This window comes from Heloderma suspectum, chromosome 15 (assembly GCF_057233095.1).
Source record: "Heloderma suspectum isolate Gila_16-S chromosome 15, 16-S_ref, whole genome shotgun sequence".
Taxonomy (NCBI): domain Eukaryota; kingdom Metazoa; phylum Chordata; class Lepidosauria; order Squamata; family Helodermatidae; genus Heloderma; species Heloderma suspectum.
In genome coordinates, this window is record NC_139472.1 from 10,898,962 (window position 1) to 10,911,973 (window position 13,012).

Consider the following 13,012-nt stretch of genomic DNA (forward strand, 5'->3'; position numbering starts at 1 on the left):
TAGATGCTCTCAGTTTCAGCCCCTGGCATCTCGGGTTAACAGGGTCAGGTACCAAGTGATGGAAAGCCTTCTCTCTGCCTGAGACCCTGGAGAACCACTGCTAGTCAAAGTACAGGGCCAGAAAGAGCAGTGACCTGACTTGGTAGTAGGCAGTTTCCTATGTTTCTAAGTGCACATACCAGTGAAACCTTAGAATGAAACATAAAATGAATTTTTCCTGGACTCCTGAAAAATGACAGAAAGCTATGAATCCTACAATACTGGGAATATTAGCAGATCTCTTCAATGAAATGCACTTCATGCACTTCTTCAATGCACTTCAATGAAAAAGTTTCATATGTCATTTAAGTTGAGTGCAAGGGAGGTAGAAATCCCTTGCTTCTAAAGAAGAGAACATACAAAAGTACAGCTATCCAGCTAGGTAAGTCCATTCCATTCCTTCAGTCGGTCAGTCATTCCAGGAGTGGGGTGCATACACAGGATTAGGCCTAAGGGTTTGCATACAGGATCAGGACCAGGGAACCTACCCTGGATCTGGGGTCAGGCTTATAAAAGGGTTTGGAGAATCAAGATTTTGAACACTAGCTGTCGCTGAATATTCCAGGGGCACAGGCACCAGAGTATTGCTGAAGGTAAGCAGGGCAGACCTGATCAGAAACCTGGGAGCCCCATGCAAGAGTACCATAATTGAAAACAAATCTCCTACAGTGGAGGAGTTGTCATTCAAGGCAAACTGTTAACTTTCCTTAGAGGCGATTCATTCAGCTGTATTTTTCAACAGAGGCTGGTGATAAATTAATGTGTAGCTCATTAACTGTTGAGTAACCATCTGAGGAGACAGCAAGTGACACAAACATGCATTGTTGGGGAATACCTAGAACATTTTGGGAGGATTCTTAGCAAAAGCTTGTCTTGCTGTGGCAAGGAGATCACGATTAAGCCTTGCTGATTTGTTATACCAAGGACAGCTCCTTTTTAGAACTACAAATGTCTCCTCCAACTGAGTCAAAATTTTGCCCATACAGAAATTTGTTCCCATCAGTTCTCAGTGACATAATAAAGCCCAAGCAAAGGGGCTTCAGAAGGTCAGTTAATAAACTCTGATATTTGGGGTTTATCATATTATTCGTGATACCATACACAGGGCTGGTGCAGATGGAACACTAAACCATGGTTGACAAACTAGGATATCAAAGTATACTTTGCTTTAATCAGCAATAGTTAGAACAAACCACAGTTCCCCAAGTTCAAATGTCATAGGAAACTGTGATTAGTTCTAAAGCAGATGCATAAGCTTTCAATCTCCTCATGCACACAAAAGAGGAAAAGAGTGGAGGGGAAGTGTCTGAGCCAAAGGCTCATGAAGGCTCATTACTATAATGACAAAACATGGTTGAGCAATATGTCTGAACTAGGCCAAAGAGTCAAAAATGGACAATAAATAGAACTCTCAGTACTATAGAGTTACCAACCAAGTATTTGGGCCAATAAAACCAGCATTCAAAATACTGTGAGGCAGCCACTCTTGAGGATGTCTTCCTTGTGGCCCACTCTTCTCAAGCTTTTCCAACATCTAGGTAAAAGATGGCTACCAAATTTGCTCACCACAGATTCTGATGTTTCTAAACTTTCAGGCTGTAGTCCTATGTCCACATACCTGGAGTAAACCCCACTTAATACAATGAAACTTACATCTGGGTAGACACGTACAGGATTATGCTGTAAATCTTCTTTGCTGGTTTCTTAAGGATACCTTCTATGTACTTGTTAGTAACTATCTGACTCATTTATTTGTTTAGCTAAGGGCACAATCCTATGGACTGTGCTATCACTGCTCAGAGGCCCCCGAATGTGATTCCAAGCTCAAGATTCTCATGCCCTGCCAGGCTGAAGCCAGCAGGGTGGGAGGAACAATGGAGGTGATCTTTGCCTCCCAGTCCTCCTAGCAACTTTATTTTCACTAGACAGACTTTTGAGCTTGTCTAGCAAGGGCTCTTGGGAAGGAGGATGGAGTAGCCTCAGGATAAATCATATCCTGGTCTCTCCTGTCTCCTCCCCACCTACTGGAATGTCCCCTTTTCCCCCTCTCAGAGGTCGATTTTCTGACCTCAGAGAGGCAGCTGGCATGATTCTCTCCATGCCAGCTGCAAAGGGTTGGGGGTTGGATCTCCAACTCCCCACTGTCTCTGACCTCAGAAGGGGTTTTCCAAGGCATCCCACAGTCCCTGGGATGCTCCCCCATAGGGTTACTCTCTAAGTCACTTAAAACTCTGTTGTGTCATTTAAATCAATTTACCATCTACTTATTACTTTGTGTGGCTTTGATTTATATTGGACTATTTATTGTTTTTCTTAGTTGTTAAGTAAACCTTGGAAAACCTCAGAGTCCATGTTTCATTTTTGACATCACTACCTGGAGGGAAACAAGAAACTAGAGGGCTCACACAGAACCTAGACAAAACGGAGTATCAGTACACCCCACATCAATACTGTGAATCAGCCCTAAGAGTAAGTGAGACATTCATGGTAAGAGGGTTCCACTTTCATGTACCCACTATATCAGGGATGGGAAATCTGTGGCTCTAGGCCTAATTTCAAAAGCTCTCTGCAAGCAATCATTTCACATCTCTGGCAAGAATGATCTGTTCTTTCCCTAGCAGGCCACTGGCCAGGGAAGAATAGGGAGAGAAAGAAAAGGGGGTGGCAGAATGAGAGAAAGGGGGGCAGAAAGAGAGAGAGAAAAGGGGTAGCAGAGAGAGAGAGAGAGAGAGAGAAAGGGGAGTGGCAGAAAGGAGAGAGAGAAAGGGGGTGGCAGAAAGGGGGGGTGACAGAGAGAAAAGCCCAGTCTACCACCAGAATGTAACACAAACCCTGACACATTACCCCAAGGGGATGCAGCTCTTGATGGAAAAAAGGTTCCCCACCCCTGCCCTACGTACGTGCAGATATCACACCTAAGACATGGCAGGGATTTTGTGGTATGTGTGTGCTTGCATGCATGCACACACAAGAGTGATGCCTACCCATGTCATGCACTGGCATGCTCCTACTGTTTCTTCATCAATTAGTTACCTTGCCCAAAGTAATTTCTTCCTTACACTGGTGTTCCAGAGAGCATATTTCCAGAGAGCTTAGGGGGCTTCTTCCAATTGCATCCATCGTGGAAGCCACATGATGGAATTGCTCTGGAAAACAGACAAATGAGAATCTGTGACACTATTAACCATTTTTCACCAAGGGCTTCGCAATTCTTTTCACACATCTCTATAGAGCAAAACATGACTCTTAGATAAAAATATCAGAACCAACAGCCTGATGAGCTCTGCAAAATTATCTGAAGCACATTTGCTTCTTGCTGGTGTTTTGCAGAGAAACCTGATGAGTAGGAACAAGTTCTCTTGGTAATAAAGGAGCACTCCTGCTGTTCATTTCCGACTTCCAGAAACAAGCTTTCTCTCCACATTTTCTAGTCAAACAATTGCTCCCGTGAGCATTTGCCTGTGCCTGGATGCCAATGGGAATGTAACCTCTCAACATGTCATGTACATGAACAGCTCCTTGTAATAATGACTTAGCATTTCAACTGAGTGTTGAAAAAAGAGCTTCCCATACAGAATCTTCCTGTAATCTTTCCACTAACCCTGTTAGCAAATCCATATTATCATCTCCACAGAGTGAACGGGGCATGTGTGGACGCTATGAGATAGATTAGGTGAAGAAGTCACCCAGTTAACCAGCCACCTGAACAGGGATTTGAGCCCAGGTTTCCCCACTCTAGATCTGACACTCTAAGCCAGGGGTGTACAACCTGGTGCCATCCAGATGATTTAGACTACAAATCCCATCAGCCCCAGACAGCATGGCCCAAAGTCAGGGAAGATGGGAGTTAGTTATAGTCCAAAACATCTGGAGGGCACCAGGTTGCCTGCCTCTGCTCTAACCACCATACCATGCTGACTCTCCGTCCGGCATTAAGAATCACTCGCAAAAGTGAGGAGTGGAAAAGACAACAGGAAGAGGAAGATCACAAGGCAGGGAAGGGGGGAAGGATGTGAGGAGATGTGGGGGAGCCACAGGTGGAAGTGATAAGGGGAGGGCATATGTGAGGAATGTGGCAGTGTTGCCAGACTGGTGAAGGCATGGATGAGTACGAATTGTTCCATTTAGGGTGCTGGTGTCAGGAGCCCCCTAGCGGCCTCTTTCAGTACACTCCAATAGCCAACTCAAGACACAGACAAAAGGATTCTTTTCAAGGCTTTAATCCTTTTACAACTTAATGACTCTTTCAGATGCTAATCACCAGTGACTAAGCAATGAACAGCAGAGTAGCCTATGCTCCGGGTAGGCAGTTGGTCCCCGTTTGAAGGAGAATCACTTGAAGACTCTGAACTTATGGGCTAGGGAGAGATCCTCCCTCTTTCCCTTGGGTCCACGGGAGGCGGCTGTTGCTTGCACGCCAAACAGGCGCTACGCCTCCTTTCCACCCCCTCCATCGCTCGTCGCTCCCTGCATCGAGCGTCTAGCAAGCCCCCCTCCCACACTTTCTCACTGCCAGGATCACTATCTATCTCAGGAATGCCAGCAGGAGGAATCTCTGCCAGCTGCTGTGGCTGTGAGGGATGAGCTGGCTCCTCTCCCACGGATTGCTGATCCTCCTCAGAATCCGAACTGCTTAGAGGTTCTATCGGCTCAGTTTCCACCCTGACAGCTGGCTCCAGTTCACTATCACTACCCTGTAGACCAGCAGGAACCCAGGCAGGGGCATAGAAGATGAGGTGGTGCTGACCAAGGAGGTACTCGGCCTGAGTCCCAACAATTAGGGGCCCTCTGCACCCATTTCCATTGAGTGGCCAGCACTCACCCCCAAAAGGCCTCACATTCCATCAGACCGGCTCACCAACACAGACAGCAAGCCTGACCTGTGGTCATGGAGAGGCGATGGGATGCTAGGTTCAGGGCCCGAGGCCTGCCCCTTTAAGGGCCTGCGTTTCTAAGCAAGGGGGTGAAACCTGAGAGGTCCAAAGGGGTCTGTTCCCTGGGCTCTGTCCATGGTCATGAAGGACCAACTGCCGGCCATCCTTGCTTTGGGAGATCCTGATGCAGACTGTCCTCACCAGCTGCCCTGCAGCCTCCTGACCCAACCAGGGACTCCACTGTTACCAAGACTGGCCAATATCTGGCAGGCCTCAGTTAATTTTTGTGAACCGCCCAGAGAGCTTTGGCTATTGGGCGGTATAGAAATGAAATAAATACAAGTAAATAAATAAGTGGGACCCCTAAAAATATGATGTCCCCCACAATACACCCAACCCCCTGTCACAAGGGGTGCCCGCTCCATTAGGGGGGATGCACCACTTCCGCTGCTTTCCACCAAAAGGAATGACATGACAACGTAAATACAGCAACTCTAGATTTCACTACCCCTTGTTATAGCACAGGATCTCTCAGGTTAATAGCTGCAACAGCAGAATTCCTTATGAATGTAAGAAGAGCCTTGCTAGATCAGACCAAAGGCCCATCTAGTCCAGCATTCTGTTCACCCAGTGGCCAGCCAGCTGTCGATGGGAGACCCACAAGCAGGAAATGAGTATAACAGCACCCTCCCATCCATGTTCCCCAGCAACTGGTGTACACAGACATACTGACTCTGGTCGCTGGAGGTAGCATATAGTCATCAGGACTAGTAGCCACTGATAACCTTATCCTCCATGAATTTGTCCAATCCCCTTTTAAAGCCCTTTTAATTGGTGGCCATCACTACATTTTGTGGTAGCGAATTCCATGGTTTGACTATGCACTGTGTGAAGAAGTCCTTCCATTTATCTGTCCTAAATCTTCCACTGATCAGCTTCATGGGATGATGCCACTGGGTTCTAGTATTAGGAGAGGGGGAGAAAAATGTCTCCCTATCCACTTACTCCACACCATACACAATTTTGTACACCTCTATCACATCCCCCTTACTCACCCTTTTTTCTAAGCCAAACAATCCCAGCTGCTGTAACCTTCCCTCACAGGGGACTTGCCCCAGCCCCTTGACCATTTTAGTTGCACTTTTCCCTACTCTACAATATCCTATTTTAGGTGTGGTGACCAGAACGGTACATAGTATTCCATAGCTGCACCACAGATTTGCATGAGGGGAGAATAATCTTGGCAGTTTTATTTTCAATTCCTTTTCTAATTACACCTAACATAGAATTTGCCTTTTTCACAGCCACCACACAGTGGGTTGACATTTTCATTGAAGTGTCCACCACAACTCAAAGATCTCTTTCTTGGTCGGCCACCGCTAGCTCAGATCCCATCAGCTTATATTTGAAGTTCAGATGTTTTCCCTCAATGTGCATCACTTTACACTTGCTTACTTTAAACTGCATTTGCCATTTTGATGCCCATTCTGCTCGTTTGGAGTAATCCTTTTGGAGCTCTTCGCAATCCCATTTTGTTTTCACCACCCTAAATAATTTGCTGTCATCAGCAAACATGGCCACCTCACTGTTCTCCTAATTCCAAATCGTTTATGAATAAGTTGAAAAGCATTGGTCCCAATACAGATCCCCGTGCGACCCCACTGTTTATATCCCTCCATTGGGGGAATTTACCATTTATTCCTACTCTCTACTTTCTATTCTTTAACCAGTTATTGATCTTCTTAGGGTCTGAAGTAAGTAGCTGCAGGATAAGGAGGAATGCCCCCAGCACAATACTAGTAAGCAGCTGCAGGACCAGGATGAGTATGTCTGGAGAAAGGTAAGTAGCTGCAGTACCAGGAGGAATGTCAACACAGCAAGACAGGTAAGTATCTGCAGGATCAGAAAGAATGCCTAAGTAGTAAGCCTTTGTGGCAGGGACCTGCTGTTTTATTCTTATTATGTACAGTACATCAGTGGTGCTAAACAAATAAATAAAGCAGTGGTACAAGCTGTAGGTAAGTACGTGAGGGGTCAGGACAATCTGAGTTTGCTGTGGAAGTGGGAACGTCTGTTCTCGTCCTCTTGTGCTTGTATTTTCCTGTCTAGTCCTGTCGGTACTGGAAGGTGTCTTTTACCCCTTCTAGTATCCAGCCTGCTGATTCAGCTCCTTCTTCTGGTCTTTGTTCCTTGTCTGGTGCTCCTTCCAGCCCCTCCGCCCGAGCCTCTTTGCCACTGCTTTGTCTTTCTTCTGCATGCCCTGAGCTTCCAGTCTTCGGTCCTGTGCTTCTCCCCTGCCTCCTCCTCCTCGCTCAAAGTCTTTGAGCCATTGATTTAAAGCGCACTTGTCCTGATTCCCTTTCCTTCTGTTTACCCAGCCTTACCTGTGACTGGGTACTGTTGCTGGGAAACCTGAGGGATTATATGGTGACTCCCTGATGGTTCCTCAAACCACCCATGGCAAGGAAGCAGTTGTTCCTACCACTTCTCCTTAACATTTGCTGCCGCCATCCCACAACAATGAGAGATGGAGGGCAAGTGGGTGGGTGCACAGTGGTGAGGAAGATGAGCAGCAGCCTCTGCCAACTCTTGCTCATCCTTTCCCTCTAGGTAGGCAGACCTGTGGATCGGGCCCAGAGGAAGAGAGTGGGGGGTGATGAAAGCAAGGAGCTAAAGCTGCAGAGGGCTCCAGTCCATGGCAGGCCTGTATCCAGGGCTGGCCCTGCTGATCCTGTATGCATCTGACAACTTACTTTACCTTGTACAAAATTCAAAATCCAGGCTGGTGTTTTGTGTGAAAACAGCACAACACTGAAACTATATCACAGTCTAATATTTCCAGAGTGAAAGGCTTCATTCTCCCCAAAACCAATCTATGATGCTTTCTGGAACATTAAAAGCTGGGGGGGGGGGGGAATAATTCTTACGCGTTTTATCTTTGCGTCACTTCGTTTGTAAAATTACAGGTTATAAAAATAAACTTGCCATGTGGCTCTCTCTTTTGAAAGGTGGGTGTTTCAGATAACGAGAGGTGAGAATATTGAAAATTCTGTAGCCTTGAGAATAAAATCCAAATAGGTTTTGGAGAGTTGTGTTTCTGAGGTAAGGCTACCACTGTATAATTTTAGCTGATTTCAGTGTCTATGGTTCATGGCCTATTATGGTGCCAAAGCCTGCAAACTGGGAAAGGAAAACATGGACTAAGACCAAGTTTTATTATATCATTATTGCGCACATGTGGCATTTAGGACATATCTGCAGTACAGCTTTAAACCAGTTTAAGGTCAGCAAGGAGGGAGCTAGCAAGGAGGTTCAGCAAGGAGGGAGCTAGAAATCTCTAACAGGTAGAGATCCTAGCGCCAACAAACTATAGTCCCAAGGATTCTCTAGAAAGGAGCCACACAAAAGGTGAACTGAGAGAAAACCAATACACATTTCTAGCACGCACGCATACGCGCGCGTGCGCGCACACACACACACACACACACACACACAGCAAGGCTAGCAACATGGGAAAAAGATAACTCTCAGAAGACAAGAAGCATATTTGGAGAAACAAGGTTCTTCATCTGAGGTTCTAGCAGTTGGCAGTACACAGGACTTTGAGAGAAGGCTAATTCTCTTCAATTAAACTTCTTTTGAACTGATTTAACAAGGGATCTTGCAAAGCTGTCATTCTGTGAGCTGAAGAAAACTACCTACAAGGGCCAGGCCAAAGTGTTTTTTTACCGGCCTGGCAGGAAGAATTAAAATTTTGCCTCTCCACCCTCTACTACTGACCTGTGTCTTATATAAAAAGGTAAAGGTGTCCCCAACCAGTCGTGTCCGACTCTAGGGTGTGGTGCTCATCTCCATTTCTAAGCCGAAGAGCCAGTGCTGTCCGAAGACGCTTCCGTGGTCATGTGGCCGGCATGACTGAACACCGAGGTGCACGGAACGCTGTTACCTTTCCCGCCGAAGCGGTACCTATTTATCTACTTGCAATTTCTTGCTTTCGAACTAATAGGTTGGCAGGAGCTGGGACTGAAGATGGGAGCTCACTCCGTCACGCGGCACTCGGGTCTCAAACTGCTGTCCTGCTGACCTTCCGGTCTGCAATTCAGCATCTTAACCACTAAGCCACCATGGCCCATGTGTCTTATATGCTGAGCAGCATAACAATAGCACATTGACAGCGCAATCCTATATATGTATACTCAGAAGTAACCCCATTGAGTTCAATGGAACTTACTCCCAGGTAACTGAGTAAAGGATTACAACCTAGAACATCAAGACTTGAGTGAAGGTATTTTTTCCTTCTTCGCATTTTGTAATGCTTGTCTATTCTTTACTTCCTCCCCTTTACAACTGGTTCATACATTTAAAAATCCCCTTTGTCTAATCCAGGGAAGGGAGAGTAGAAAATATCTGGCTTTGTTTTATTATTTCCCCACATTTTTTATTAATATAAAAAGGGAAACATTTGTACAAAAACAAGCCACAATCTACTTAAACGAAGGAATAAGTACTGAATGTAGGATGACCAGAGCATGAGGTACAACTGGTGTGGAAGATATGCCAATAGATCATTCTAGAAGGACTGATGAATGTGCAGTGGGTACGGAGGCACAGTCGACACATTGAAAAATAGGCTACCGCACTGTATAACATGAGTCTGTTTCAGTCTGTTCTTGTGCTAACAGGGCTATACGCCTCACTCCTTGATACTAATGTTTGAGAGTGATTTGGCCAGACTCTTTCTGTCTGTTGGCTGTTTCCTGTCAAGCAGCCACAAATAAGAATATGACAAGCTCTTTGTAAAGCAAGTTCAAATAAGCCACCATAAAATAAAAACAGAAGATCTGGAGTCTGGAGACAAAGTTTGTTTTGCCGTTTTTGATGCTTCAACAAAATCCCTTTTCCAGACGTTGCATGCAGAACATGAGACATAAGCTGCCGAAAAACCCAACTGCTGAGAAGCCGGCAGGACCGGAACTGGGTGGAGTCCCCTCTGACACAGGCTTTACCATCTGCATGGACTGAAATGGCCCTGCCTGTGGAGCAAGGAGAAGGAGTAACCCATCTCACGAGAATCTGCTCCATTGTGGGAGAAAAATCACCCACACAGTGCAGTCCCATAGCTGCAGCTGTGTGGGAAGGAATGTATAAGCTGGGTAATTTGCAGCCATGCCCTAGCCCTGAGAGGCCCTGCTCACAGTTTCCTCCCTGCATCCTGCAGCCCCTTAAATTTTTTTCAAGGACAGGAATCACACAAGCAGGGCTTCAAGACCATCTGCCAACAACCCTTCCTGCAGGAGGCTACAGTGGCAGGACTGGCTCTATGCCCTGGGTGGCCAGTGGAAACTGAATGGTCATGGATTGCATGGCTTGGAATACAGGGGTTCTCAACCCAGCCAATGAGCTGCTAAACTGCTTCTCTGTATCTTCACCAAGCTTCTGAAGGAGTTAGCTGTGACTGCAAAAACTGGCTTTAAACAACAGTCTTATTTGCTCTGTGGTATGGTATACAGACGCTCCAGACAGAAGTAATCTAACTTTCTCTGGCACGGGGGGGGGGGGGGGGAATGGTGTGCTTCCCTTCCCCCCTCGTGCATCTTGATACCAACTGCAGGATGAGAAACAGAGAATCTGCATAGTTAAGATTCACTGGTTCCATGATGAGAATTTCATCTTTTGAACCGATTCTTGAGTTAAGGGCCATAATTATGGTTTCTATTTTTTCCCACTGATGAAGACTTGTCAGGTGGAAACACGTTTGAGATTGGATATTTTGTATCAGTATAGCCTTTTTTGGAAACTAGTATTGTTCTCGCTAAGTTTGTACATAAAATTCGTTGCTCTTTTATAATTTTATATGATGTATTAGTTATTTTTAAAATGCCCTTAAACTTTGTAAGTTATATTAGTCATTGTATTAACATTTGTCTAATTGTGGTTACATTTTTTAATTCTTAAGAGCATCCTTAAACCTATTTTGCCTCTCCGTCCTTATGGAGGAAGCCATGACATTTAACAGGAACAAACCTGCAAGAGGTTTTTTCGTTCTTTCTTCTTCTACTACTGGAATTCAGCTTACATTTTTTTAAACCAGAAACCGTACCAAAATTGGTGATGGCTGTGATCATTTCAGACCTCTGCTTCTCAGGCGTCAGAGAGGTGTGCTGGATAACTTCTTCGGAGCGGGAAAGAGACACCGTTTCCTTGTCAACAACAGAGCCTGCCAGACTGTAGGTGCTGCCTTTCTCATGGCTGATTATTCCAAGCACAGGGGTGCAGACCTAATTTGGAGATTTAGAGGACACATTTTTAACCAGCTGAATTTCGATTATTTTCAGATGGACTAACCAGGCCTACGGCCATCTAACTCTAGATCAGACCCCTCCTAACCCCTGTGAAAAGAGAATGCGCATTTCCATTTACAGAGTTCCTAATACTGGCAACCCACTTCGTGCCAAGAGATCTTTTTAGAAAAAGAATATGTTGCCCTTGCCTTGGACATGTTTGCTGACTGGTTGGGAGATAGCACCAGGGGTCTCGGGGCTGCTAAGATGAGGGAGAGAACACACGCTCAAGTAGAGGAAAGATACGGACAGGCAGAGGTGTACAAGGATGCATTTTTTGTTTCTTAACCCCGAGTTTGGCAGACATTCCTCCCCCACCCCCCGAATATCCCAGACATTGTGTAATTCCGGGGCACTCTGGCAATAAAAAAAGTTGGCTGCTACACAGAAGTGGCAGCACAGCCACCATGCCCACCCCCATGTCCCAGAACTATACAACAGCCAGGAAACTCTGGAGAAAAAATGGCCATAACAAACAGTGGCCGCCAAAGATACCACTCCTGCCACTGGCATAATTACATACCCACCCCCTTCATACAGACCCTTGAATACTATGAATAGGGAAAAATGGGCCCCATTTGGTCTGATTTTTCATTTGCCCCAAATTGAATGTGCACACATGTAAGGCCTTGGGCCTGTAACCTGAGTAACCAGTAGTTTTAGAGAGACTTAGGGAGCAATCCTATGGCCACTAGACACTGTCTAGAGGGCCATAGGATATGCTCTTTTCCGGGAACTGACCTCGGAGCCCGCGCTCAGAGGTTGGTTTACGGAAATCTGACCTCCCCACTCGTCCGTGGTGCCTCGGAGGCAGCATGGAGAAGCCCTGTCCTCTGCACTCGGAAGACAAGCATGGCGTGACTGAAAAGGGGTGGGGCTGGGGGCGTTCCGGGGCAAGGAGAGCAGAGCTGCGCGTACAACACATCCTATGTGTCATACGGCAGCTTCCTCTCCCAGTCGGCCCCCCCGCCGCTAGACAGCCGAAAATGGCTGTCTAGCGAAAAAGAGCAAGGCAGGAGAGGCGTGCAAGGAATGATCCCCCTGTGCCTCTCCTGCCTTGCTTTGGATAGGTGGTCGCCTCCGAGGTTGGGGGTGGCCATCTATCTACTTAGGACTGCGCCCTTAGAGATCCATAATGCTCTTTGCTCTGGTTCGTTATTAAGTGCAATTTCCTTGCTAGTGGGCCTCTGAGCTTGTGAGATGAGTCAAAGGTTGATATCGCCGCCTCAGCACATTCCATGCTAACAAGTTCTGAACCGTTTATCTTATCAGGGCCTAGGATGCGCCTGAGAACTGAGGCTCTGTTTACAGGTGTCTGTGCTGGGAAAGTTGTGGATGAATGCTAGTTAACATTTGCTGCTGTCATGCTCCTCATTGCTAATGTGTATGGTATAGAACCCATTGTACCCCTTGGCTCTGGGTTTAGAGAAGCTGTAAGATCCAACCATGGGGTACGTCTGTGTGCTGTAAGTACTCAATAAAGTCTCCTTGTAAGAAAACCTGGATATGGCTTATCATTATCTTGGCACCTCCAAACGTTAGCAGCCCACAGCTGGGGCATACAACACATGATGAGAGGAAGGGCTACTGTTCCAGGGGATGGACTTGTACAGTGGTGAGAAACACACACACACACACACACGCACTTAGCTAGTCTTATTAAAAAAAAAACTTTTGGCTTCTCTCAAAAATCCCTTTTGATATTTCACCTGAAAAAGAACCTGCAAATGCACGTCCAATTTTGATTTGTTAAAACTT

General features: G+C 46.1%; 1 protein-coding gene across 1 annotated transcript in view; it reads right to left on the minus strand.

Moving 5' to 3' along the window:
* Positions 1 to 13,012, minus strand: part of CFAP74 (cilia and flagella associated protein 74) — a 111,060-nt gene that overhangs the window by 49,663 nt on the left and 48,385 nt on the right. The window contains exons 18-19 of the mRNA XM_084822065.1: positions 11,014 to 11,191; positions 3,073 to 3,185 (exon numbers count right to left, since the gene is read on the minus strand). Coding sequence (XP_084678191.1) covers positions 3,073 to 3,185; positions 11,014 to 11,191 — 291 coding nt within the window. The remainder of the gene's footprint in view (positions 1 to 3,072; positions 3,186 to 11,013; positions 11,192 to 13,012) is intronic.